This window comes from Plecotus auritus, assembly GCF_963455305.1.
Source record: "Plecotus auritus genome assembly, chromosome: 6".
Lineage (NCBI taxonomy): Eukaryota > Metazoa > Chordata > Mammalia > Chiroptera > Vespertilionidae > Plecotus > Plecotus auritus.
The window spans coordinates 22,034,717-22,062,395 of NC_137773.1; the positions used below are offsets into that span (position 1 = coordinate 22,034,717).

General features: G+C 54.2%; 1 protein-coding gene across 3 annotated transcripts in view; it reads left to right on the top strand.

Moving 5' to 3' along the window:
• CAMK2A (calcium/calmodulin dependent protein kinase II alpha) overlaps positions 1-27,679 on the top strand; it is a gene marked incomplete at its 3' end in the record, with an annotated part of 61,789 nt that overhangs the window by 12,402 nt on the left and 21,708 nt on the right. For all 3 annotated transcript variants that reach the window (XM_080675700.1, XM_080675699.1, XM_080675701.1), the window contains exons 2-13: positions 2,968-3,062; positions 9,841-9,900; positions 15,088-15,142; positions 15,916-15,981; positions 16,077-16,149; positions 19,029-19,131; positions 20,396-20,479; positions 20,614-20,708; positions 21,751-21,873; positions 22,219-22,302; positions 23,792-23,834; positions 26,338-26,378. In XM_080675700.1, coding sequence (XP_080531826.1) covers positions 2,968-3,062; positions 9,841-9,900; positions 15,088-15,142; positions 15,916-15,981; positions 16,077-16,149; positions 19,029-19,131; positions 20,396-20,479; positions 20,614-20,708; positions 21,751-21,873; positions 22,219-22,302; positions 23,792-23,834; positions 26,338-26,378 — 922 coding nt within the window. The remainder of the gene's footprint in view (positions 1-2,967; positions 3,063-9,840; positions 9,901-15,087; positions 15,143-15,915; positions 15,982-16,076; positions 16,150-19,028; positions 19,132-20,395; positions 20,480-20,613; positions 20,709-21,750; positions 21,874-22,218; positions 22,303-23,791; positions 23,835-26,337; positions 26,379-27,679) is intronic.

Here is a 27,679-nt window from a genome sequence, read left to right on the forward strand (position 1 = left end):
GTACAGCACCCTCACAGCCCCCCCATCCACGGCCTGGACCTTTAGGCAGAACCTGGGGTTTATACTCCAAAGCTCGGGGCTGTGTTCTGAGGAGGAAGTCAAGCCCTTCTCCTGTTTTATAGGCGGTGCTCTCGGACCTCAGCTCCTGGAACAGAGCCAGGTTCATGGGGCCTCCGTGCTCAGAGCCCCACGTGGCGCCCACCAATGCTGATTTATAGAACGGGGTGGGCATCAGGCAGGACTTCCCCAGAAGGTGGGCAAGACAGTGCCAAGCTGACTGGGACAACATGTTAGACTAAAATAGATTTCCTGGGCCCCACTCAGAGGTCTGAACAGGGCCTTAGAATACACATTTTTAAAACACCCCCAAGGGGTTCTGAAGCAGCCAGTTGGAGAACCACTGGTTTAAGGTCTTTACCTAGAATTGGGCTTTATTTCTCTGGTGGGGACATTCTCTCCCTCCCTCCCATAGGAATTGAACTCCAGCTTGGACCACGCAGGGCCTGGATGCTTGCGAGCAGCACTGAACCCGGCCCTGCACTCGGGAGCATAGAGCCTCCTCCTTCACGGCCCTGTCTCTGCCTGGAGATCTCGGAACCTTTCCCGGAAGTGGCCACTTGTACCAGTCTCTCTCCTGGGGCCTTTGAAAATGGTGGCTGGGCAGGGGACCCGAGCAGGAACTTGGTCTATGGGTCCATCCCCTGCCTGGGGAGCATGGGTACCTTTGAGAGGCACGTTGGGCCCTATGTTCCTCAGACGCCTGTTCCTATTCCTGACACCCCTGACTGAAAATCCTCTCCCTAGCTCATTCCAGGCCGTCTCACTGTTGCTCAAATCTACCTCCTGTTCCTGAAAGTGACATCTATGGGTAGCAGCCACTGGGTACCCGGGCACGAGGGTGTGGAAAAGCTACTTCAGGCCCTGGCCCTCGGGAGGTCATTGTCAGCCAGGGAAGACCACCTGACCAGCAGCCACACACCTGAGCTAGATGGGGGGGTGTCTCCGTGTCTGGGAGAGCAAACCAGAGGCTCCGTCACGGGAGGCTTCCCAGGGAGGGTGACCGGGTCCTGCTGCTTTACTCTGGGTGCAGGACGGGCAGGGGCTGCACACCCCGGGAGGGCCTGTTGCTGTGCAAGACTCTCCATCTGCCCGGGAGTTCTGGTTTCTCCAGCTTCCTTCCAGGTCATGTGTCCTAGTCTCCAGCTTCCTCCCAGCTCTTTCTTCTCATCTTTCTCCACAGTGTCCCACCACCCCCTGCAGGCTCCCTCATGCTGCCCAGACACAAAGCCAGTGACACGATGCCCAGGGTCTGTGCAGAGAGGGCATCTGTGCCGGCCTGCTGGCTTCCTCGGTGCCTGCCAGCGTCCTTCTCTGTCCCCACCAGCCTTATCTTGGTGGCTGGGATCTGCTCATATGCTTAGGAGGAGACCAACATTTGGAGGATATGATGGAGTGCGCCCACGGCAGGAGCCTGGACGTGCAGGCCAGGAAGTAGCAGGCTCAGTGGTGGGGGAAAAGCCCAAAACCTGGGATCGCAAATAGCTGAGTTCTTGGTGTGGCCCTGCCTGCAACTCTCTGTGTGACCTCGTGCAGTCTATACTGAGCTACACGGAAGCTGAAGTCCTGCGTCCCACTCCATACTTAACGCATCAGAATTTGCATTTTAGCAAGACACCTGGGTCCTTTGTATGAACCTTAAAAATGGGGAAGCCTGCCCCCCAGACTTGCTTCTTGCCATTAGTCAGCCTGGGTCCAGGGTGGTAATGTTGGCAGCCACGGCCAGTTCCAGCCCCCCAGCCGCCGCCTCTGTGATAGGAAGGGGTTGGACCAGATGACCTTTGTGGTGGAGGTGTCAGCTCTAGCCTCAAACTAGTTTTGTTTGGCCAGAGACTATGTTTATACTTAAAGAGAATAAGGTGCCAGTATTTAAAAATTGAGACATTTCACATAAATACTTCAAATTCTCTTCTAACCACCAATACTTAGATGATAAAATCCAAGGAACCTCCTAAAAATATAAAAAGATGCCCAGCCTTACTCTTAGTATGAGAATTACAAATCAGATCTACATGGAGTTGCCATTTGTTACCAGTCTCGCGAACAACGATAAGAAAGTTTGATAGCACACCACGTGGGCAAGAATGAAGGAAAACAGGCTCCTCGCCACAAGTTGGTACAATCTCTAAGACAGAAAATCTCTCATTATCTATCAAAATTACCACACAACACCTACTCTTTGACCAAACAACACAGGTTTTAGAAATTTATCCACAAACACTTGCACACATGGGAAACGTAATTATAACACACACGTGGAAGGTTAGTGGTTGCAGCGGTGTTTGTAATAGCTACAGGTTGGAGCTAACCTAATGGCCCATCAACAGAGATTGGCTAGGTACATTACAGCCATTTGATTAAATACAGTATCGTGAGGAGCTCTTTGTGTAATGGAAGGAGGCTTACCTAAATATCTAGTGAAAAATAGAGGATGCAGAACAGCTTGCAAGATCCAGTAGCATTTGCATGGGGGAGAGTGTTTGGAAAGATGCTCTGGTAAGACTGGCCGTCTCTGGGGAGGGGACCTCAGAGACTGGGTCCAGGGGTGAGAGAGAGTCTTTTCACTATCTACACTTTGGTATTTTTTTGAGCTTTGAACCATGTCAATGTGTTACCTATTCAAAGAACAAAAAACTAAACACTTTCAGGGACCTAGATTCTGTGATTCTAACACTACGTGATTCTAATGTGTTATAATTTGGTGAGCCTAACTTATTAAGCCTCTGGAAGGCTCATCATCCATGGTTCTCCTGGGTCTCTGTCCCTGCTATGTCCCTGGGGCGGCCACAGCATTCCCTCTGAGCTCAAGCAGCCCCAAAGGAGGGCTCCCTATCCACCACAGTGAAGCTGCATCAACACCAACATCTCCTGGGCCTTCCCTCACCCCTTTTGACTTCTCTGTCTTCCTAGGGGAGCCTTCTCGGTGGTGCGCAGGTGTGTGAAGGTGCTGGCTGGCCAGGAGTATGCTGCCAAGATCATCAACACCAAGAAACTCTCAGCCAGAGGTAGGTGGGAAATCCATGCCTACCCACCTTTGGGGGTCTCCTTCCCTTCACCCCTCCCTCTACCCCTTGGCTTAGAACCAGGACCGGAGTCTGTCCCCAGGGGCGATGCTGCAGGCAGGAGTGAGAGCTCTTCTTGTGGGTGTTATGAAAACAGACCCCTCCCTCCATTTCCCATCCTGATGGGATTTAGGCTGGAGGTCACAGCCTTTCTGATAGGCCAAGCTCTCTGCCTGGATATCCAGGTGAAGGCTAGGATGCCAAGTGGGACTTCCTTTCCCTTCTTTTCTGCCTCTCGCCTCCATTCTCACCTCCAGACCTCTGCACCTGCTGTTTCCTCTACCCGGATGCCCTTACCTGGCTCCTTACAAGGTTGGCTTCAGGTCACATACTTTGAGAGACTTCCCTGACCCCCAAATCTGAGGGCTTCTCCCCCATTTTATATCTCTCATTACTGTTTACTTTCCTGTGGCTTCCCCCCAACCTGGACTTAATCCATTTACGGGCTTGGTTCCTTGTTTAACATTCATCTTTCCTCCTGACTTTAAGTTTTAAGAGGGTAAGGAGGGGTCTCATTCCCTGTGACATGCTCAGTACCTAGGACAGCGCCCTGTACAGCCAAGGTGCTCAGCTAGTGTCCATCAAACTCCAGGTGCTCCGCGTCAACCACATCAGTCTGATCTCTGGTCCCTGATGCCCCCTGGGACAGTGGCTTCCAAACCTGTCCTCACCATGGAATCTCCTGGACAGTTTCAAACACTCCTGATGCCTGGGCTCCACTCCCAGGGGTCGTGATTTAGTTAGCTTGGGAGGTGTGACCTGGGAAAGATCCACAGGTAATTCTAATTTGGAAGCGATCCTAGACCAGCATCATCATCATCACTAGGAGACTGTTAAACCTGCAAATTCTTGACTCCAGACTTAAGCAATCAGAGTCTGCATTTTAACAGCACATCCGGGCAATTCACGTGGACGGTAAAACTTGGGGAGCCTGTCTAGAAGTCTTACTTCTTCACTGTAGCAGGTGACTCGGGCGGTAATGGTGGTGGCCATGGTCAGGGTGTTGGGTGTTGGTGAGAGTTACCTTCAAAGATTCAATCCCTGGTCTGAACAGTGTCTAAGCTACTTTGGGGGGATCATTGGGTGGTGGAGGGAATTCTGGCGGGTGGCATGGTGCAGTGTGGGCTGTGCAGCCCAGGGCTTGTGTGGTGTGTGAGACACCGTGTGCAGGGCTGACATAGTCCAGGTGTTTGCCTGGCGCAGGTGGCAGCAGGTGTGGGGTTCATGGAGGCTGGATCAGGATGTTCACGCTGTCCCCTGCAGGCCTTCCAGCAGGCCTCGTGTTAGACCTTGTGTTGCTGCTTTTCATCTCTCCGACTCAGTGTGGTTGGGCGCCCAGCACTTTCTCTTAGTTACCAAGCTCCCCTATAGGCCAACCAGTGTCCTGCAGGGAGAAGAGGCTGGGGTTGGGGTGGGTGGCATTCTTTGAAAGCTCAGAGCCCCAGTGGCATGTGGCCAGCATGAAAGCCCGTGTGGAAGGAAGGGAGAGACCGTCCTGCGAAAGGCCTGGGGCCAGAGCCAGGGGGAGGGGCCAGGACGGGCAGGAGGGCCAGCCAGAGCGCTGCCTCCTGTCCAGATGGTGGAACTGGCATGGCTGTTGCTGTGTGACTAGTGGCAGCCTGGTGCCCTCTGTGTTTTGTGTCTCTGACAATCAAGGGAGATGTCCCAATCCCTGAAAAATAGTGGGGGCAGGACCAGAGTTATGACTTGGGGTGACGGGTTGACGTTGCCTCGAAACAAGGGAGAATCAGGAACCAAGGTCCTTCCTGGATGCTGGGGGTCTTGAGTGGGTTCAACACACACACACACACACACACACACACACACGTATGGGGGAGAATGGAGAGAAATTGCCTCTTTTTTAGAAGGTGACTAAGCATTCCTGGGCAGTGTATGCAATGGGCTGTGCCAGGCAGTAACCGCCATGCCCCCGCTTTCGGTTTGTTGAACCTTTGACCTCCTGGGAAGAAGGTGGCCCAGGCCTGGGTGAGCATGGAGGGTGGGAGTGGGGATGTTCTCGGAGGAACCTTTCCAAAGAAGCCTGCCGCTGCCAATGCTTTCTCCCCAGTGGGAGGAGAGCTGGGCTCCTTTTTAGCGGGTTTCTTTGTTTGCTACTCAAGGTGCCTGGGGTGGGCAACGGTTTGAGACTGAATATTTGGCAATGCACACGAAGCTTCTCCTGCTGGCACTCCCAAGTGCCTTTGGCAGCTCCCGGTGGGGGGCCGTGCCCACCTGGGGTGTCTGTCCAACCGCCAGGGAGCTATGGCTTCCCCTTCACTGGGGCAGCCTCTTCTATCCAGCGGTTCCGAAACCCAGGAGATATTTGTTCTATGTATTTTTAAACTAGTCTTTTCAATAAAACACCCATAGGATAGATAATTCCAAGAAACCATATAGACATGAAATGAGAAGTAAAAACGTTGCCTTTCCGGATCCCTGCCAAATGCCCTGGGAGCCTTTATAAAATTGCAGCTGCCCTGGGCGGTTCCACCCCCGGACTTGGATTCAGTAGGTGAGGCCGGGCTCCGCGTTGACAAAACCCTGTCAGCGAGTATCTGCTCGGCGAAGTCCCTGCCAGGGGCTCTGTGTGCTTTCCAGCCCCAGCTCACCGGGCACACCCAGAAAGAGTTCATTACCATGGCTGGGCACGTGGGCCCAGCTGGTGCAGCCAGAGGTGACTGGCCTGGGTACAGCGACCTCCATAGGCCTCACTGTCCACCCTGGCACTGAGGGGCCACTTCTCAGCTCCCTGGTGACCAGCCTTAGGACACGGGGTGGGAAGCAGGGCCTGCGCTCATTCAGCTGCCCCAGAGCTGCAGGCCCACGTGAGGGAGCATCTCTCCTGTCCTCCTCCTCTTCCTCCCACCCTGCCTGGCACTCAGTCCTCGGGATTATTTATCCAACCTCCCAGGAGTGGGAGCCCTGATGAGGCCCGTGGAGGGAGGGACATTTCCTGTCCCAGACTCAGAGGCCTATTTTCTCTCCTTGTGCCCGTGCCTCTGGTTCCAATCCCGCCACCCACCTGCTTCTGGAACCCATCTACCCCTGGAGCCCACCTCGGCAGGAACCTGCCCCTCTGCCCCCCCCACCACCTCTGCTCTGTCCCACCGCACCCTGCCGGCCCCTGTAACCTACCCCCAGAGTGTCCACCCACCCCTGCCTGCTGAGCTCTGAGCAGGGCTGGTCCCCACAACCCCAGCATCTGGAGGCCTGCCCCCCCGGGAGGGAGGGGGAATGTTCACAAGGCATGTTGTGGGCACTGGGGGCGGCCCTTCCAGGGCTGTAGACTTGCTTCCCGCAGACCTCTCACCATCGTGGGGCTCTACTGAGCTGGATGGGTTGATTTAACAATGAGTTAATTACTAGAATGGGAGGCAAGATGATGTAGTCTTTGTGAACATGGACTAAGGTCCAAGCCTGGCCCATTCTTAGCTAGCTGGGATCTTCGGCCAGCTGGGCTCTAAGGCCTGGGAACACGGTAGTGACTAGTGGACAACCTTGTGCTCTCATGGCACTTGTTTTCAGGAAGGGGGACAGAAAAGAGCATTAAACACAGATAAGCTGGGCAATCTCAGGAAGCAATGAGTGTTGTGAAGAAAATAAGACAAGGTAATGGGGAAGTGATGGGGCAGGAAAAAAGAAGGCTGCAGCCACGAGAAGGCCCAGGATAAGAGCATTCCAGGCAGAGGGCACAGCAAGTGCAAAGGCCCTGAGGTGGGAAGGGTTTGGTGTGCTTGAGGCTCAAAAGGAGACCAAGGTGGCTGGAACTTCAAGGCCAGGATGAAGCAGGGTCTTGTTGGCTGTATTGAGGAGTTTGGATTGTATTATAAGGACATTAGGAAGCTGTCGGGGAGTTTGAAGCCTGGGAATGACAGGATCTATTTTATATTTTAACTAGAGGCCCGGTGCACGAATTTGTGCACGGGTGGAGTCCGGCTGGCTCCCCTCCTTAGCCTGCAGCTGGTCGTTAGCTGGGGAGTTGAGCTTACACTCTATGATTGAGGCCGTTTGGGGCTGAGCCGGTGCGGGGGAAGGGCCGCAGGAGGTTGGCCGGCTGGCCCCAGCCCTGATCGGGCAAGCTGGCCGGCCACAGTGCACGTCATAGCAACCAGTTGTTCAGGTCATTCTGGTTGTTCTGGTCATTCCAGTCATTCTGGTCATTCTGGTCGCTTGGCTTTTATATATATAGATAAGAGCTCCTTGGCTGCTGAGGAGTTTTGACAGATTAGGGTTAGGGTGGTGTATCCAGGAGTGGATTCTCAGAGCTCTGAGTTCTAATAAGGCTGGACCATCTAGCTGAGTGAGTTTGATAAAGTGACTGTTTCTTTATCACTGTGCCTCAGTTTTCCCATCTACATAACAGAATGAGGCCTCAGAGGTCAAGAGAAATACAATCCCTACATTTCTTGAGGTTTCCTGTATAGTATTAGAAAATGAGAACATTTTCAAACAGAGTTATAAAAATTATTGTGTAACATTATGTTTCCATTCAAGTTAATGCTTTAAGCAAGTTACAATGCCATGTAACTGTACTATACACAATATGATTACAAGATTTATAAAAAAGATTAGTCCCTAGCATTTCCTGCACTGAGGTCTGGTAACCAGGCACAAGTTAGCTGCATGACCAATGGTTTCTTCTTTCAATCCTGGGTATAATTCTGTTTCTGGCTAAGCTCACATGAAAGAAACACCAGAATTCTGAATTTGCCCCTCTCCCCGCCCCCCTCTGGTAGGCCCAACTTTGACCTGCCTGATTTCTGGTTCTGCTGGAGATGGACGGTTGAAGGGACAGGATATGGAGCAGGGGATGGGCCCAGCCTTCCTCAGTAGATGGGGATTCCCCTCCTTTGCCTTGGACTTGCCCTTCCCCCACCCTAAAGGGTAAAGGAGGAGGCTGGGAGGGAAGGGGAGTTAAGGGGATGCCCCTGGGTCCACCTCCCCTCCTTAGCCTGCAGCTGGTCGTTACCTGGGGAGTTGAGCTTACACTCTATGAAAACTTGATTGGATTTAATTGCGTTGCTGATGGAAAAGCCACATTTCAGTATTGATCTTGGCTTCTGCAGCCCTTGGAGGATAGCCAGTGATTGTTCTCATGGAGGGGGTGGGGAAAGGGGAGCTGGCTGCCAGGGGCAAGGGTTAGAACTCCTCCTCATCACCCTCCCTGATGCTTACCTGCTCTGAAGAGGCCCTTGGGAGACCAGGGTTCTAATCCTAGCTCCACCTCTGAGTCTTTGTGAGAACCCTCCCGTGGGGCTCGATTTTCCCTTTTGAGAATGGGGGGCAGGCAGAGGTGGTGGAGATTTGTCAGGGCGTGGAGAACAGTACAGCACAGGGCTTTAAAGCTCACTCCTGGAGTGGCTGCCTGGGTACCACACGAGGCTCCTCTGCTCACGACGGGTGTGACTTTGGGCAGGTACTTAGCCTCTCTGAACCTCTGTTTCTTCCTCTTAAAAGGCAGAATAGTAATTACACCTCCCTCAAAGGGTTGTAGTGAATGCTTAAAATGCATATAAAGCTCTCTTCACGTGCCTAGCTAGTGGTAAATATTCTACGTTTGTAAATGGCTCCCATTTTATTGGTGTTGTTTTTTTAATTAAGGCATTAACGACCGAATTGTGTGTAAAGCACCAGGAAGGGGATTAGAAAATACATTTCCAGTCCCAATTCTGCCACTGATGAGGCCCTGGCTTCTCAGGCTACAGTTTTCTCATCTGTAAAGTGGGGGCAGTGATGCCCAGAGCCAGGGTGTTGGGAGGACTGAATGGGGTATGACTTTCCCAGAAGCCTCCGGTGGCAGATCCTGAACCAGGCCTCTCTCCCAGGTGAGTGGGGAGACCCAGGGGGTTTGGACAAAAGTCCTGGAAGGCAGGTGTGAGAGCTCTGGCTCAACCACATACAAGTTCTACCCTGCATGTTTTGGGGGGCTCTCTGTGTCCTCTGCACAGGAGGTGTCTTCTACAAATGAATACAGCTCTTCCACAGAGAATACCCACTCCTTCAGAGAGGTTCACTCATTTAATCATTTGTTTTTTCATTCAGTTATTTTTTGAGCACCTACTATGTGCCAGGCATTTGGGTAGATGCCAGGGGTATAACAGACCAAGTCCCCATACTCAAGGGTAGAGATATCAACAAGACAGAGTGAGATGTGCTATCCAGGGGCCCTGAGAGCACAGAGGAGGGGCACACCAGCCTGGCAATCAGGGCAGGCTGCCAGGAGAGGGCGACATTAAGAATGGGTAGGAGTGAGTGATGGCCAGTAAAGGACCGGTGGGAGGTTGAGGGGGAGTGTTCCAAGCTGAGAGAACAGTGTGAGGGCCCCAAAGTGAGAGGACTGAGCAGGGTGTGCCCAGAGAAGCGAATTTCAGCGGTTCGTCTGGCAGGAGTATAGTGTGAGGGGCAGCGCTGGAGGAGGGGCAGCAGGAGCCTGGCCTGGCTTCATGGCGTTGGGGTCTAATACAGGGAGGGGCTCAAGGATGCCCTTCCTGTGAGAGCCCTGGATCCTGAGGCCCACAGAGGGGAAGGGACTTCTGCATCATTGCAACCCGGCCTCTCCGTCTTCTGCTGCCTCTCACTGCCCTGAGAACCCAGAGCTCTGCCTGAAAGGCCCAGGGGCTGCCCTGGTAGATGGTTATCCTGAGAGGCTGTAGGAGGAGACATGGAGTGGGTGGAGGTTACGCCTCACCTGGGACTCACCTGAAATCTATTCCTGTTTCAGACCATCAGAAGCTGGAGCGTGAAGCCCGCATTTGCCGCCTGCTGAAGCACCCCAACATCGGTAAGTTCTTGGGGAACAAATGAGGGGTGCAGGGTGGGGCTTGGCCCTGCTCCCCTGCCCATCCTGGTGTTTTTTTGCTGATGGGGTAGGGAGGCAGCTGCTCTCTTTTCTGGGGATGGTGGCAAGAGAGATGGGACAAGGGGGTGTCTTTGATGGTTTCCACATTCCTCAGAGACCAGCTTGCTTGGGGGGAAGGTGAAGAAGGGGCCCTTCCTCGCAGCCCACGCTGCCGGCAGCCTCCTTCAGAAAAGCTGTTTCAGGAAAACTCCCGAAGCCTTTCATCTCTCTCGAGAGACAAAAATAGGCCAAGCTTGGCCTTGGCCAGTGCAGCCCACTTCCCTAACTCACCCCCATGCTGAGTCAGCCTGGCACGGTGGTCCTGCCCACCTGCCTAGCCCTGTGGCTGGCCTGCCCCTTCAAGGCAAGCAGCAAGTGGCCCCTGCCCAGGGATAGAATGCATGCAGGCTGCATGGAGGGGCTGACCCCAGGGCAGGCTGGACTCCCCTCCCCACCCCTGCACAGTCTGAGGGGCTGTTTCCCTGCCCATCGGAGTTCTGAGTCCTGAAGGAAAGAAGTACCGATTCTAGATATAGTTCTGCAGGAAATGGCTGTGTGACCTTGGGTAGGGAGCACTACCCTCTGAGCCACTTTCTCCCATCTTCACAAGGAGGGTGCTATCGGAACCACCAGAGCATTGTGTTAACAAGTAGATTCTGGTTCGGCAGATCTGGTGGCCTGTCTGGTGGCCCCAAGATTTAGCATTTCTAACATGTGCTGAGGCAGTGCCAAGGCTGCTGGTTCACAGACCACACTCTGAGGAGCAAGGCCTAGGTGCCCTCTAAGGAATATTCCAACTCTGATAGCCACCACACCTTCTCCCTCCAGGGAAGCATTTCTCGGTGCCCAGGGCCCCAAGGGTTAACTCTTCTGCTGGAGAGAAGCATCTCCATCTGCTATTTATACCCATAAAGCACCTCCCCTTCCCTGGGCCTGGGAAGGGGAGCAGGGCCGCACAAACAGCAGCAGCAGTGGAGGCTCCAGCGCCAGAACCAAAGAAGGGGCAGCTGGCGGCTGGTGGGGAGGAACTCTGATTGGACTCTGGTCCCTGATCTGCTCCTGGCCTCACTCTGTGGCGCCCTCCCGTGCTCCAACTCCCCAACAGTATCACGGAGGAGGTTGTGAGTGATCTCTGACTACAAAATCCCACAGTTCCTATAAAGGAGGTGTGAGTGTGTGCACACGCGCGTATGTGGTTTTGCTACTTTGCAGCTGTTTCGGGTCAATGCTGCCTCCTCCGATTTGCACCCCATCTCCCTCTCATTCCCAGCTATAATGGGGAGCAGTAAGTATGGGTTCTGGGGCTGACAGACTGTAGCTCTCTGTATCATTACCACCTGCTGATGGGGCAGACCCCAGACGGCCACCCCAAGGAGCAGGGGACAACCTGAGGTTAGCAGGTCATTTGGGATGCCAGGCACTGTGTTGAGTACCTCGCCAGCACCCTTGCTGTTAGGAGAAGAGGCTCAGAGAGGTTTCGGAATTCACTGGAAGTTACACAGCTTGTAAGAGGTGTTGCTGGGAGGTGAACCCAGCAAGTCCGACTCCAGAGCCCGTTCTCAATCATTCTATTCAGCTTCCCAAGTGGACCACAGGGGTGTGCTGTCGGGGGGGCGTGTGGGTAAGGGGAAAAGTACTTTCCTTCAACTTCTAAGAGAAAAATGATAACTGTTAGAACTATGACAGGAATGTCAGAGATTCGTGAGTTCAGCTACATCAATAAAAACTAGATTACAGAATTTTGGTTCTATGACAATGTTTTAAAAATTCAAAAAAAGTGACAGCGTAATCCAATGGGCACAGACGTGCTGATCTCTGCACCGGGGGTGGGACTGTCATGTAGCCCGTGGTCCTTGGATTCTGCTTTCCTCCTGGGCGCTGGGCTGAGTTTGTCGTCAGGGAGGCCTCTCCCGATGGGTGGGGAGGTTTGTATGTGAGAACAGCAGTGAGAGAAGAGGCCCTGTCTGTCGGCCACCCTCCAGGGACGGAAACTGCCGCCAGTGTTCTGTCCCTTGGATGGAGGCTGGAGTCCAGCCAGTGTCGCTCGCCTGGCTGCTCAGAGGGGCAGCCTTTTCCAATCAGCACAAAGGCACCATCTGAGCTGAAGTCAGCTCTTTAGAAACAACACCCCCATCCAGTTCTGTCCATTGCCCTGAATCCCGAGGACCCTCTCTCAAGGGGCTGAGGCTCCTAGTGAGAGAGTGGACCTGGAACCCCAGTCTCTTTGGAGCTCCCCGCAAATGGCTGCTGGGGCAGACCCCAGAAGGCCTTTCTGAGATGGTTCTGGCTGCAAGTTGGCTTCTTAGAGCTTCTCACGCTCAGGAAAGGGAAGTCAAAACCTCTCACACCTGCTAGAGCCAAGGAGATAGGAAGGAGTCTGTCACCGAGAGTCTACCCGGAGGAAGGTGGGAGAGAAAAGGATCTTTTTTTGGTTGTTAATCCTCACCTGAGGATATTTTTTTCCATTGATTTTTAGAGAGAGTGGAGAGGAGGGGGGAGGGAGAAAGGGGGAGAGGGAGAAAGAGAGAAACGTTGATGTGAGAAAGGCACATCAATTGGTTTCCTCGTGCCCTGACAGGGCCAGGGATGGAACCCCCAACCTAGGTACATGCCCTTGACTGGGAATCAAACCCAAAACCCTTTGGTGTGTGAGCTGGTGCTCTAACCACTGAGGCACTGGCCAGGGTAAAAAGGGTCTTTTCCCACACTTGGCCTTGATTCACTAACAATGCAAGCTTATGGTCCATAAATGAGAAGATAAATACTTTTAAAGTATCTCCTATAACCTCAGCATCGAGGGCTAACACTGTATGATCATGCTTCCGTTTGATAACTAATGCCTGTGCCTCCCAAGGACACCTATACATCTCTTCTTGAGTCAGGTTTCCTGGAAGTAGAGCTCAAGGCAGGGATTTAGGTACTTGTACTCCCAGCAGAGACCTGTAAGGGATGGGGATGGGGCGCAGGAATGAGAAGGGGAAGGAATGGCCTGAGGTCAAGTCTAACTGACATAATCCCAGATGGGGGGTGCAGTGGGGAGGCCTCTGGAGCATAAGTTCCATCTTGGAGTTGTCCCTCCTTAAGGCAAGGAGACTGGACCTTTGCAGCGACCTTGCCTCCTCACGTTCCTCAGTCATTGGCTGGAAGCTGCGGGTCACCTGCTGGGCAAGGTGGCTCCATCAGCAGTGGGCAGCTCTCCAGAAAGGAAAGGCAGCTGTGCGCTGTGGGCAGGCCACCTTCCCGGCAGTGGCAGGTGGCTGCACCGTCTTACCGAGGGGGGCAGGGCAGAGCCCCAGTGCAGGGTTGCTACAGTCTGCACACAAAAAATGCAGAATGCTTAGTTCAAAACACATCTACCTTTTAAAAATTAAGCCTGCGTTTGCTTTGACATGCATTCAAAAATTAAAGTCAGTGAATGGATGGAGGAAGGGATATAAATGTAGTTAGGCAAGTATAAGGAAACATTAATGGTAGAACCCAGGTAGTGGGCACATGGGTGTCCACTTGACTGTACATTTAAAATTTTTATAATAAAATGTTGATTAAAAAATCAAAACAGGATTATATTATATGTCCTCGGAGGCAGCCTGCTTTTTAGCTGTGCTTTAAAATAGATTTAAAACATCTTTCAGGTATTATTTATAAATATATATCATCACTTAAGAATTAAACATTTTTAAAATGTAAACTTGTGTTCCTTTCCTCCTCCTCCATCTCTGGTCCCCAGCTCCCCTTTCCCCAGAGTAGGCACCCAGTCTGGGGTATTTGATGCCTGTTTCTCTAAACTTTATGTGCAGATATGAGAGCCATAAAGAATTTAGGGGATTCAGTATTGAGTCAGAAATCCTTGCACATGGCAAAAATTCCAATGGCATTAGGGTTCACCGTGAACAGTAAGTCTCACCTCTCCATGACCCCTGTTCCTCCAATTCCCCTCCCCAAGGCACCCCAATGCCCACATCTCCATCTCCTCCGGGGAGACTTATGACATACAAGCTTAAATGCATCCGTGGAAAAAGGACAACGCACACTGTTTTGCATTTTGCCTTTCACCAAACAACATAATTGAGAGCTGATTCCGAATGAGTGAATAGATAATCGCCGCGTGATCTTCACAGCTGTGTAATTTCCCATCGTGCGATACATCATAATCCTCCGGCCCGCACCCGCTCTGTGCACATTTCTAGGTTGTGGTGCAGGGGAGGGTGTGAACCTGTCCGGGGAGAACCTGCGCTTGGCTGGCAGGGTGCAGGCCCCCCAGTCAGCCCCAGGCCTCGGGCCCCTTGTTTCAGAAGCTCAGGGGTTAATTTCGGGAGCTCTGGGCTCCTGGGAGCCTGGCTCTGTTCTTGGTAAATGAGGAATGAAGGGAGGACAGTTTTTCAGCATGCCAGAACTCGGGGACTGCTGTCACTCCCGCCTCCACATACTCTATTCTCTGCTCAGACCTGGAAGCAGATCGGGGATATTCACTTGGCCAGGGCCAGCACCGAGTGAGCACCGACTGTGTGCTTCCAAGTCCAAGAGTCTCATTCTCATCGTCCAGGCAAGGAACGAGAGGCTCAGAAAGGTGTAGCAACTTGCCAAAAGGCACACAGCTAGCAAATGGCAGAGATTTGAGCTACAGGGTAATTCCATGATGCTTGTTTGCTCAGAAAGGAAACGGAGAGGTAGAGCAGGGAGGAAACCAAACTTTGGCCCAAAAAAAGGGGTCTGGCCCAGCCAGTTTGGCTCAGCAGTTGAGTGTTGACCTATGAACCAGGAGGTCACGATTCGATTCCCAGTCAGGGCACATGCAGAGTGTGGGCTTGATCCCCCATTTGGGGTGTGCAGGAGGCAGCCAATCAACGATTCTCTCTCATTATTGATGTTTCTATCTCCCTCTCCCTCTCCCTTCCTCTCTGAAATCAATAAAAATATATTATTAAAAAATAAGGGGGGGGGGGTCTGTTGTCTTTAAGCCCAGGCCCTCTTGGCAGTGCCTGAAGTGAGTGAGTCCCTGTTCACCTGCATTTGTCAGAGCACCTGGTTCCTCATTGTGCTCAGTGACTGAGAAATTGCAGTGTTGCTGCCAGAGAGACGAGGGAGGGCAGTGTGCTCTCCTGTAACTGGCTGCCTTGGCTCCTCCCACAGTGCGGCTCCACGACAGCATCTCCGAGGAGGGGCACCATTACCTGATCTTCGACCTGTGAGTTTGGGCCCATCCTGGGATGTACAGGGCACATCAGGGCGGCCCGAGCAGGGAGGGCCTCTCTGGGTCCCAAATGCCCCCAGAATGGGCTGAACTCCCTCTTCTGATAGAGTTTCCTAGAAGTGATTGCAAGTGGGTGATCCTGAAACACCAGCACATTATTTGTCTCTGTTTGTGGCTACTGGTGATATAAAGCTTCCTTTTGGAATAATGTTAAAGTTTTGAATGCCAGTCGATTGAGTGAAAAACCATAATTAAATGAGAGGCCTGGTGGTTCCCGGTCTGGCAGAGGCTCTGTGATGACACTGGTCTCATCCGTAAAAAACCCAACAGCGCTTGAGGTGTTGATAATGGGGGAGACTATGCATGTGGCAGGGACAGAGGTGTGTGGGAAACCTCTGTGCCTTCCTCTCAGCTTTGCTGCGAACCTAAGTCGACTCTAAAAATAAAGTCTATTAAACAACAAAACCAAGACCCGGCCCTTGGGCTTCTAGGAACCTAATGAATCCTAGTGATGTGTTCTGAGGGTCCCACCCTAGCTCCCACCTGGGCTTGGTCGGGGAAGAGCCAGGGCTGGAGGGAGGGAAGTTAGTGGAAGGGTGGGCTGGAAGCCAGGAAGGGGGTTGTAGCAGGGGACATCCCTGTGAGTCCCTCCCTTTGGGGCTGAGGTTCTGAGGTGCCCAGGCCCCGCCCTTAGCTCCCTGGAGACTCTTCCAGCAGAGGCGGCACCTGGGGCCTCTGTGGGAGGGTGACTACGCCTGTGTCCCCAGAGTCACCGGCGGGGAGCTGTTTGAGGACATCGTGGCCCGGGAGTACTACAGTGAGGCTGATGCCAGGTGAGTTCCCCAGGTGGCCTGGCAGGGCATCTCGCCTGCCAGCTTCCCAGGGGAGGCCCGTCTTCCCATGGTGACGCCTGCCTTTCTCTCCCCAGTCACTGTATCCAGCAGATCCTGGAGGCCGTGCTGCACTGCCACCAGATGGGGGTGGTGCACCGGGACCTGAAGGTGAGCCGCCAGCCCGAGGGTGCAGCTCCCCAGGGACTGCTCCTCTGCCCCATGTCCTTCCCTCCACCTGCAGAGCCACCAATGGTGTCACCAGGGGCCTTTAATTTCCCCTTGTTGGACTGGAGGGAGAATATTCCCCTTACTGTCCAGATAAGGAAACTGGGCTTAGGGAGGGGGAGCATCTGGGCTCGGGACCCAGGCCTCCTGACTCCCAGCCCTGCGTGCTTTGTGCCAAGCAGGTGAGACACGGTTAGAATGCCAAGCCTGGCTATGGTCTGGTCCAAATCCCAGCTGGGCCACTTTCTAGCTTCACAGTGTCAGCTTCTTTATAGTGGGTGTTGCCATAGCAACCTCTGCACAGGTTGGCGAGAATGTCAAAGGAGACAGCGCAGTGCCTGGTACACAGATGCGGTTACTCTTGTTTCCAGGTCTCTGGCAGGTGGGGGCAGGGGGAGAATGAAAAAGGTCTTGGGGCCCTCGGGTCCTCTCCCCACCTGAAGAAGGAGATGGGCAGGACAAGCAGACGCGGAGTCCAGGGGTGGCACCAGCGCACGGTCTTGCTGGGTCAGCACAGACTTCACAGCGCTCCTCTGCTGGGCCTTGTGGCCTCAGCAGCTGGTAGCTCATAGCATCACTCCTTTTTTGCAGAGCAGGAAACTAGGCCTAAAGAGTCCCAGGGATTTGCCTGAGAACATGCAGTTCAGTCGGGTCTGAGCTAAGACGGGAATCCTGGCCTCAGATCCCAGGCCCCAGGTGGTCTGAGGCCAAAAACCACTCAATCCAGCTCCTGCTTCTGCAGTAGCCCCTGGTGGGAGACCCTCTGGGTATCCATCAAACTTCTGCTTTTTGGTCTTCAGTGACTACAAATTCACTTCTTACAGGGTAGCCCCTGTACCGTTGGGAAATGCTCCTTCATTCTTCCCTGCTATGGGGGCTTCCCCAGTTCTACCCTTTGGGGCCACACAGATCAAGCCTCCAACTCAGAGCAGCCCTGGAGGCACCTGGGTGGCTTTGCGGTAGCTCCTGAGTTATCCTCAGGCTGTGCCCCATTCCCTCTCAGGATAGGACTTCCGGGCCCTTCTCACCCAGGGCACCCTCCTTGGGCACCCTCTAGGCAGGCCTGGTTCCTCTTTGGGCTGAAATGCTCTGAGCAGAACCCCTGCCCACCTCTGACTGCCACGAGTAGTCCATGGCTCCTCATCTGAACGCAGGTGAGCTCCCTACGGCTCAGTCTAGACTCATAGGCAGGAAGGTCTCTGGCCAGACTGCAGGGTGGCTCTCCCCGAAGGCCTGTTCCCATTATAGCTACAGCCCCTGCACGGGAGGATCGGGGAGGAGAGGCAGCACAAATTTAGGCCACTCTGGATGGAATAATTAGTGGCACATTCATCAAATCAGGGCAGGACGGCTACTGAGACCCAGGACATGTTGGGAACACAGTCCCCAGAGGACAAAAGGGGCCATAATGAGCTATATTTGTTTGTGGCCCATCTAGCTTTGGGCAGTGAAAGGTCAGATGTGTGATCCTCTTGGAAATCCAAGTGGGGAAGTGGTCAGAGGAAGCCAGCTGTCCCCAGAGACTTGGAGCCCCAACCCCTCCCCATGCAGAAAATGAGTACGGATGCTTATCAGGCACTTGCTGTTGCCACTGTGAAGTACTTTATGTGAATGATGGAAACTCATTCGTCTGCCACCCAATGATAGGCACTATCCCCATGTTCTGGGAGGTAACTAAAGCTTAGAGAGGTGAAATAATTTATCCAAATCCCACAGCTGGGGTCAGAAGCTAGGGCTATCTAACTGGGAAGTCCACATTCTTAACTCCTCTCCGTCCTAACTAGGGCGATTTCCTGTCTTCTAGACCCAGCAGGAGACAGCAGCCTCAACACCCCAGAGGCCAGAAGGCTTGTCTGAGGCCCCCATGACCTCCGTTCCCCATCCCTGTCTCTCAGCTTAGAGTGGCTAAGAGCATGGCTTGGGAGCCAGGCTGTGCCATGATTCTGGATCTGTCTCTTATCAGCTCTGTGATATTTGTCAAGAAACTTTACCTCTCTGAGCCTCAGTTTCCTCCTCTTTCTACATATGACAAATGCTTACTAAGTGCCTGATATGTGCGGGCCTCTGTCTTAAGTGCTGGCGATGCAGTGGTGGACAAGACAGATAATTCACATACTACAGGGCAACAGATCATGTACAAGCACGTAGACACATGGGGGAAACATTACAAATCACAATGAGATCTATGAAGGTAACAACAAGAAGCTAAGATAGGAGATACCTGGGGGCTCTTCATAGAGTAGTCATGGAGGGCTTCTTGGAAGGGGTGACATGAAGGTGAGAGCCAGATGAAGAGAAGAGGCCAGCACTGTGAAGCTCATAGGGAGAACAAATTAGGCAGGGGATACAGGAAGTGCAAAGGCCCTGAGGTGAGAACTAGCATGACTGTTTCAGGGGCTATAAGAATGGGGCTAATTATGCTTACCCCAAAGAGTTGTTGAGATGATAAATGAGGTTATGTGTGCAAAGCCCTTAACCTAGTGGCTGGCACATTGTAGGAACATAGTAGATGTTGCTTCTTTTTTCTTATTGTGGTGGTGGCTGTCCCCTCACCTCAGCCCCAGGTCCAGGCCCTGAGGAGAGGGGATGGCTGGTGGAAGAAGGTTCTTTCTGTTGCAGAAGACTTGCAGTGGGGTAGTCCTCTCTCTGGGGACTAAACTCAGGGTCCTGGGGTTGGAGCTGGAGGTGGGGGCAGTGTGCCTCTGGATTATCCAGCTGCTCCACCTGTAAGCCTAGGCCCCTGGAGATGAGGCTCTGGACCTGCTCACTGTCCTCTGGCCCTTTCCTCCCCACCTTTCCCTCTTCTCTTTGGACCTGGGAAGCCGGAGAATCTGCTGCTGGCCTCCAAGCTCAAGGGTGCTGCGGTGAAACTGGCAGACTTTGGCCTGGCCATAGAGGTGGAGGGGGAGCAGCAGGCATGGTTCGGTGAGTGGGGGCAGGGGGGATTGGGGGTCAGACTTGTATTGATATGTTGGCCTCTAGGAACCTCCGCCTTAACAGGGGCAGGTTGGAGAAGGTGTTGGACCAGCCAGGGCTCAGATAGCAGAGTTAGAGGTCCTTCCCCACCCAGCCTCTGGGTCAGTGGATAGAGCCAGGCGCAGGGACATGGTTATCAATCAAACAGTGCGCAGCTTCTTCACATGCACATAGACCTACACTGTTGGCTGGAGGCTTCTATGGGTTTCCCCCACATCCTGAGTGCTGGAGATTATTATCCCGACATTACAGATGAGGAACAGAGGCTAAGAAACCTGGAAAAGGTCAAAGGTGATTAAAAGGGGTAGAGCAAGGTTTTAAGCTCAGATGATCCAGCATGCTCTGAGATTTGGGCATAATTGAGTCTTTCCCGCTATCTGGGGACACTTTTTAGTGGGCAGTATTGACCAGTGGTTAAGAGCCAGAGCTCTGGGTTCCAGTTCCACCTCTGCTACATATGGGGTGTGTGATTGGGCCTCATCGCACCTCTCCCAGCCTGTTTTCTCATTGGTAAAATGGGGACAATAACAGAATGTTCCTCAGGGTTGTGTGAGGGTTAAATGTGATCAGGCATAGAAAGTGCTCAGCCCTGCTTAGCACACATACTCAATAAATAGGAACCATTCTTATGATTACTGTTAGAGTATTTGGAGTGTCCATTATTTCAACGGATCCTCCCAACAATGCTGGAAGGTATTTAAAATAGGAATCTCTAAGCCCTCATTTGACAGATGAGGAAAATGAAGCCTAAAAAGAGACCTCCCCAAGGGACTGAGGGTAAAGCCAGAGTGAGGGACAGCCTCCTGCCATCCCAGGACCAGCTCCTCAAAGGGGCAGACGTGGGCCAGGGTTCATTCAGCTCAGCGTGGGGCTGGCTGGCAAGGACATTTTGTCTTGAGTGCCAGCAGGAATTGATTGGTAGTGGCTGCTGGGAGGATTTGCTAGAAGTTCATGGAGCTGAGTTGGGACCCCATGGGAAGGGCACTGGGGTTGATCAAAGACTTCTGCCGTAGGCTCTGGAGTGGGGGTGGTGCCCAGTGTACTTTGTACTTGTCCCGCCTGGTCTAGAGGCATTGCTGGCCCCATCTGAGGGCAGGAAGTGCTTTTGCCATCTCCAGGGCAGCTCTCATCCCTCCTCCAGCAGGACCTTGCTTTGGTTTACTTATGTGCCACCCTCGGTGTGTGTCTGCCTGTCTGTGTGTCTGGGGAGCAGGGTTTGCCGGGACGCCTGGATACCTCTCTCCAGAAGTGCTGCGGAAGGACCCGTACGGGAAGCCCGTGGACCTGTGGGCCTGCGGTGAGTCCTTCCAAAGGCCCCTCTATCCCCCTGGCCACCGGCACCTCTGGGGCCCTCTCTCCTCTTTCCCATCACTCCCCTCCCCATTGCTTCTCCTCACAAGGGGCTGAAGTTCCTCCTGGCGCTCTCCCCAGGAGTCATCCTGTACATCCTGCTCGTGGGCTATCCCCCGTTCTGGGATGAGGACCAGCACCGCTTGTACCAGCAGATCAAAGCCGGCGCCTATGATGTGAGTGCCACTCTTCTCTCCAGCCTCCCTGCCATCCCCTGAGCCCCTTCCAGTGAAAGCCAATGGCCAGTGAGGTCAGGACCCGAGGATGCCACCCTTCTGCCCTCCCAGTCCATCTAGATCTCCTTGCCAGGGGGTGAATGTCAGGCGGAGCTCGAGGGGCTGACAGGCCAGACGATGAGCTGCCTGTGTCTAATGACCGGGGGCCTCTAAGGGATGGGGTCTAGCCCATGGGGCTCCAGAAGGCAGAAGCAGCAGGAAAGTGAGGCAAGAGGTTGAGGGTTGGGTGGGGGCGGGGGCAGGTCCTAGAGCCAAGTTCTCTTTCTCTCTCTAGATATAGATTTATATAGATAGATAGATAGATAGATAGATAGATAGATCAATAGATAGAGAGATCTATATACACACAAATAATAATAGATGACACTTATACAGCACTCTTCTAACGCTTTCTATATATTATTATAGTTAGTCCTCACACCAATCTATGGCATAGGTACTGTTATTGTCTTCGTTTTACAGGTGAGGCATCGAGAGGTTCAATAACTGCTCAGCTCATATAGCTAAGAAATGGTAGAGCTGGGATTTGAACTCAGGCGGCCCGGCTCTAGTGTCTAAGCTTCTAACTACAAACTATACTGCTTTTTTACATGACTGATTTCTATCAAGCTATGTGCCATGTGTTTTATACCGTACTTAACCCTCACAACACCTCTAGGTTACATGGCTCGCCCAAGTTCACTCAGCCCAGGCAGCAGACTTGAACCCAGCCTTGTGATCCTGAAGTCTGGGCTCTCACCACAGGCCTGCTGCTTTCCAGATAAGGCACATCCTCAGAACAGCAGAGGGAGGCCCCCTTTTCCTATGCCCCTCGTCCTGATTTTTCCTGGGTCAGGGCACCCTGCCCCAATCCTCCTGGTTATGGATGCCCAAGTGGATGGGCAGTAGAACCCCTGCCTGCTCCCCTGCCAGTCAGGGGCTGGGGGATCGCAGGGGTGGCCTGGGGTAGGCTGGGCAAACCTGGCCCCTCTGCCCCTTTCAGTTCCCATCACCAGAGTGGGACACCGTCACTCCAGAAGCCAAGGATCTCATCAATAAGATGTTGACCATCAACCCGTCCAAACGCATCACGGCCGCTGAGGCCCTCAAGCACCCCTGGATCTCGGTGAGCCTTCCTCAGCAAGACCCTTCCCAGGACCCCTCTAGACCTCAGGGTTAAGGCCTTCACGGAGTCCTGTCCCTGTCTCTGGGGTGAGGGGCTTTATTCAAGAGACACTGACCCTGCTGTGGTTCCCAGGGAAAGTGCAAATGGGAGGTTGGCATCAGGACGGGGGTGTATTGGCATTGAATGTCTAGTGCACCAAATGCTAAGTACCTGAAATGTTTACAACATCCCCTAGAACAAAGAACTATTCCCCCAAGATGCCAACCACAACCATAAGATGCCCTGCTGAGGGGCCCTTGGGTAGGTCTGCCTTCTACTCACAGACCTCTTCCCTACTCCCTCCAGCACCGGTCCACCGTGGCCTCCTGCATGCACAGACAGGAGACTGTGGACTGCCTGAAGAAGTTCAACGCTAGGAGAAAACTGAAGGTAACAGGTCCTCACCCTCCATGCCCCCAGACATGGGAGTAGCGTGGCCTGGGTCTCCACAGTGTGTAGGAGACCACTCTCTGTTCTTTCCTTAACTGAGTCAACAAACATTTATTGAACATCTGCTGTCTGGGCAGGGCGGTGAGCAGTGGAGACAGACACATAACCAGGACATGATGGGGCCGTGGTGAGTGCTGTGATTACACGCCCTGAGGCTCTGGGTGTACACAGCAGGGCCATGAGCCAGGTCTAGAAGGACCAGGGAAGGATCCAGGAAGCTTCCCCGGGCAAGTAGCATACAAGCTGAGGCCCCAAAGGAGAAGCAGGCATTAGCAGGGTAGTGTCAGAGTGGGCAGATGCTTCAGACAGAGAGAAAAGCCTGTGGAAAAAGTGATCAAGAAGCGAGCTTGATCCCTAGGGGGGACTGCAGTGTTTCAGCAGCGGTTTCAGAAGTGACATGTGACTAGGCAGGAGGCCATGATGGGGATGAGATCCCAGCTGCCAAACACTGGTGAGGAATGGCCCAGAGACTTGGGTAGGGGTCGTGACCCCAAGGAAATTACATGGAGACCCAAGTGGGCCCTGAGCTGCGGCCTCTCAGCAGGTCCTCTGTGTTCTCAGAGCCATGACAACTCCTGGCCTAGACCCTGCCAGGGACCCCATGAGCAGGTAGGAAGAGCGACCGAGGGGTCCCCATCTGGTCAGAAGAGAGAAGCCATCAGCATGCTGAGTGACAGATACTGAGGCCCCGGCTCATTGGGATCCTTCTCACCAACTGCTCCCAAGCTTGGCACGGTGGCTCAGGATGGGGACCTGGGCCAAGGGTGGCGGCCAGCATGATGCCAGGAAAACGGAGTATCTCCCCCAGCCCCTAGTGGGAACTGTCACAGAAGAAGTCTCAAAGTGTCAGAATTAGGGGGAAAACCATGGGCTGTCGGACTCAGAGAGTGTCCAAATCAGAGAGCGTCAGACTAGAAGGGCCACTGCCCCCCAGCCCCCTTGTTGACAGAAAGGGCTTTTCTGCATTAACCCTCCAGGGTTTCAAGCCCAGGGATGTGCTAGTACTAGAGTGAGGTGCTGAGTGCCCCAGGCAGATGGTGGACATAGGAGGGGCCCTGAGGTGCAGGGTCTACTGTCCTTGCCCAGGCAAGACACCTCCTTGGCCTTTAGCAGCCCCCAGACAGGTGTCCCCGGGCCCATCCACCAACTCTGGCCAGGCCGGTGGAACCTATTAATATCTGCGTCTAGAATGGCCCTGTCCCTGGAGCAGTGCCAGCTAAGGTTGAGTTCACCCTGATTTCTCCAGTGAGGTGGGGGTTGGTCCCTGGGCTGTGGCATGGGGGACTAATGAGGGGCAGAGGCTTTGGCTTTGTGTATGACTGGAGCACCTGTCTCTCCTTCCCCACTCATCACCAATTTCTCTGTCTCTCCTCTCCCCACTCACCTCCGGCTTCTCTCCCCACCACACCCTCTCCTCTCACCTGTGCAGGGAGCCATCCTCACCACGATGCTGGCCACCAGGAACTTCTCTGGTAGGTGGTAGGACCTCAAAGCCCCAAACACATCCTGCAGGAGGTGGGGACATTGCCATGTCGGATACCTGGGTACCCTCCGGCCCGGGGGCCTGGGAGAGCGGGGCTGCAGAGGACCCCGTGACTGGGGGCTTTGCTCACGTGATGCAAACCTGCACCCAGAAGTGGAGAAGGGTCAGAGGTTGGCAAGCTATGGGCCCACGAGGAAGGGAAGGGTCAGGGGTTCAGTCTGTATCCTCTGCCTCACAGGAGTGCTGGGGTTCTCAGGCTGGGCTAGCCAGAGGGAAGGCCTCTCAAATGTGGGTCCAGGTCCAGGTGGGACTGAGCAGTGTTCCTATTCCCTGTGGTGACTGAGCCCTGTGCTGAGCAATCTCCATGGCCTTTATGACAAGGCACTGGGGGCCATCACCATCCCTGCTTTCTGAAGGAGGAAACTGAAGCTCGGGGTTGGGGGGGGGGCAGGGGGAGGAGGGACGTGGTAGGCCCAGGTGGCATCGCTAGGGGGAGGCAGAGCCTGTGATCAGCACAGGTTTGACCAACCTCAGTGCAAGTGCCCTTAGCCAGGGCAGGAGTCTTCGGCCTTGGCCAGAGGCAGGCTGGTTAGGGAAGGGAATGCCTAATGACCAGTGGCATGTGGGCCCCGAAGAGAGAAGGGGAAGGGATTAGTGTCAGGGTTTAACAAGAGGCTCCCCCTGGCACACTGGAGAGTTCCAGGACCAGCGCTGCCAGAGGCTTCTCTCTGGGGAGCCCGGAGGCTAAGTGGGCAGCTGAGCAGATATGGCAAAGCTCACCCGAGGGGCCCTTTGCCTGAGGCTGGAGCCAGCCTGAGAAGGTGGCTGTGGTCACGTGGCTGGCCCCGCAGCAAGGGGCCGACTCTGGGCGCCTACAGCCCAGGCCCTGTGAGAAGGTCCCCCTGCTCATTTAACGAGCTGGGAGAATGAGACCCAGCGTGGGAAAACCCTGGAACTTCAGACCTAAGCTTTTGCCACTGCCTGAACTGCCTTCCCGTTCTCTCCCCAGACAAGGATCCTGCAACTCCTCAAACTGAAACATGAGCCACCCAGACAGAGTCTTTTTTTAACAACTGAAGTGCCCCTAGAGAACTCTAATCCAGAACTAAAAGATGGTGCCCATGGGGTTACTTCCAACCTCTAGATGTGCTTGCGGGGGGCGGGGGGAGGCGGGGGCGGGGGACAGTGGTGTTTAAAAAATTTTTGGAAAGTGTTTCCAGCACTTAAACATCAGGAGATTTAATGGAAAAGCCCAGATCTCTGTCTTCTCTTGAAAATAGAATATGTGGCCTCACAGACCCCGACAAGTCTTGCGATAGTGGCTGGAGCTGAGAGGGCCCCCTGGAGGTTGGAGGGGCAAGCACTCCTGGCCCGCTAAGCAGCCTGGTTCAGCCCACAAGGCCTGTGGGGGAGGGACAGTCATTCCTTTTGGCTTTGGATCCAGAGGTACCCACTTGCTTACAAGAGGGAAACTTTGGACGAGAGCCAGGTAGGGGTCATTGGAAATGTGAGGGTGATTGGGAAGCTGGACAGACCAGGAACCCCATCCTTCAAAGCCTCTGGGGCTGCAACATCTTGTACACCCCTTGTCGCCAGCTCACTCTGCAGGCCACCAGGAGAAGTGCAAGTGGCACCATTTATTGAGCATCTACTGCACAGAGGCCAAGCGCTGTGCTAAGTAAGGGCTTTATAGACACCCCCTCTCATTTCACGCAAAGCATTTGCTTGAGGTCTGAGCAGCCGGTTGTCAGGTTGGGCAAGGCTGGGCACTCATGCCACTTCCTGGCTGATGCCCTCCCTCTCCATGGGCTCTGGCCAGGAGGTGAGAGGGAGGGGAAGGGGAATGACAGAAGTGGAGCCTCCCTGAGATCTGTTGCTCTGCTTTTCCTGGCTACCGGGGCCAGAGCCAACCCCAGCTTGGAGCTCTGGAGTTTGAGGGTGGGGAGGCCTCTGCCAGGATGGGTGCTCTGGCAGGGTTGGGCCCCACAAGGGGCATCTGCTTCTTGTCACTGGCAAAACACGGCTCGCAGCTGTCCAGCGTGAGTAGGCAGGGCTGACACATGACCTCTGCAGCAGCATGGGGCTAAAATTAGAGCAGGCCGGTTTGGGGAGGGAGCATCCTGCCCTGGCCGGGCAGCCGGGCCTCCGGGTTGGCCACAGCAGCACGGGTGGTGACCGGGATCCAGAGGGAATCCCCGGGCTCAAACAGTAACTCACAGTCCTGGGACGCACTGGATACCTTCCTCAACCTCAACCCATGGGGCTGGGGGGTCACACTTGCGATCGCTGAGAACTGTGGGAGCCCAGGCCCACCTAGTGGGCCCCTGGCAGTCCCAGGCTCCAGAGGAGGGAGGAGAAGCAGGAGGAGGTCTCCCCAGATCGCTGAGCCGGCTCCCTGCCCTCCGGCTGCCCGTGGATGCTGCTCTTCCTTGCACTCTGGGCCCTGGTGCCCTGCCTGGTGTTGGTAACCCTCTACTTTCTCTCCTCCATAGGAGGGAAGAGTGGAGGAAACAAGAAGAATGATGGTGTGAAGGTAAGCCCCCTGGGAGCCACCAGGGCCTGCTCTGGCAGCGTTTCCTTCAAGAAGGCCCGGCTTTCAGGCCTGGCGAAGACCCAGGCCCTGCTGGTGGTGTTCTGGGCAGATGTGGTCTCTCTGGCAGCCAGGCCATCCCCAGACCCAGAGACCTGGGCTTTGGTGCCCACCTCTCACCACGATCAGGGGAGGAAGCTGGAAAGGAAGCGGGAGAGGGGGAGGGTTGAAAGCTGATGGGAGACACAGATGGCCTGGGGTTGGAGTGGGCACAAGAAAAGGGGCGGTCAGAAGGAGGTTTCTGGGGTTCTCTGGGGCTGGAGGACTGGTGAGCAGGGGGTACAAGGAAGGGATAGAGATGACCATGAGGAGTAACTTCCCTTTTCCTGAGTGTGGGCTGGCAGGAATGGATCCCTGACCCAATACACCCCAGTCCAAGAGGATGGACAGCAATTCCTCTCCACTTTGGGGTCCAGAGGTGCTCTCTCCCCCTGAAGACCTGCTGGTTCAATGCTAAGCATCCCTGCCTCCCCCGACCTAGGCCTGCCCTCTGTCCTCCCTCCCAGTCCTGAAGCCCGAGCTACTTCCACACACACACCCCTGACCCCGCTCCCCTCCTCTCTCTTCTCCCTCTGCTTTCTGGGGCCTGGTCCCACTCTCTGCAGCCCCCTTCTCCCTGCCACTGGCTCGCCTTGTGGGTTCTCCTTTCTTGAGACCCTGCCTTTCTCTGGGCTCAGAGCCCTGCCTGGCCAGGGCCCCAGGGCTGGGCTGTGCCCAGGATACTGGAAGGTGTGGGACGTTGTCCGAACACAGCCACCAGGTGGGCTGGTGGCTCCATGGCTTCATTCGTAGTGGCATTTACAGTCTCAGGTCGCGGGCTTTGGTCTGTCACGGTTACATGGGAGGGATCTGGGCTGGCTCTCGGAGGCCAGGGTTCGGGCCTCCCCTCTGCTCTTAGCCCTCTGCAGGCTTGAGTTTTCCTGTAGGTACAATGGGCAGGTGGAAGGATGTAGACTCCATGATTTCTAGGATTTCAGCTTTAAAAACATACCAACCAACAAACAAACCCCACAAAACCCTATCTAATCACTCTCCCTCTTGTCTTGGGTGCTTGAGGAATACCTAACTGTTTGGTTATCAGCTGAAGTCTGTGGTTTTCAAACTGAAGTCCTTGGAGCCCAAAGGTTCTGGGGAAGCACCTCCGGCAGCAGATGGGGTGGGGTGAGATTAGAAGCGGCAAGCAGAGAAGGTTCTGGGCTTCCCATGCCCACTTCAGCCAGAACGGCTCCGTGTCGCAGCCAGCA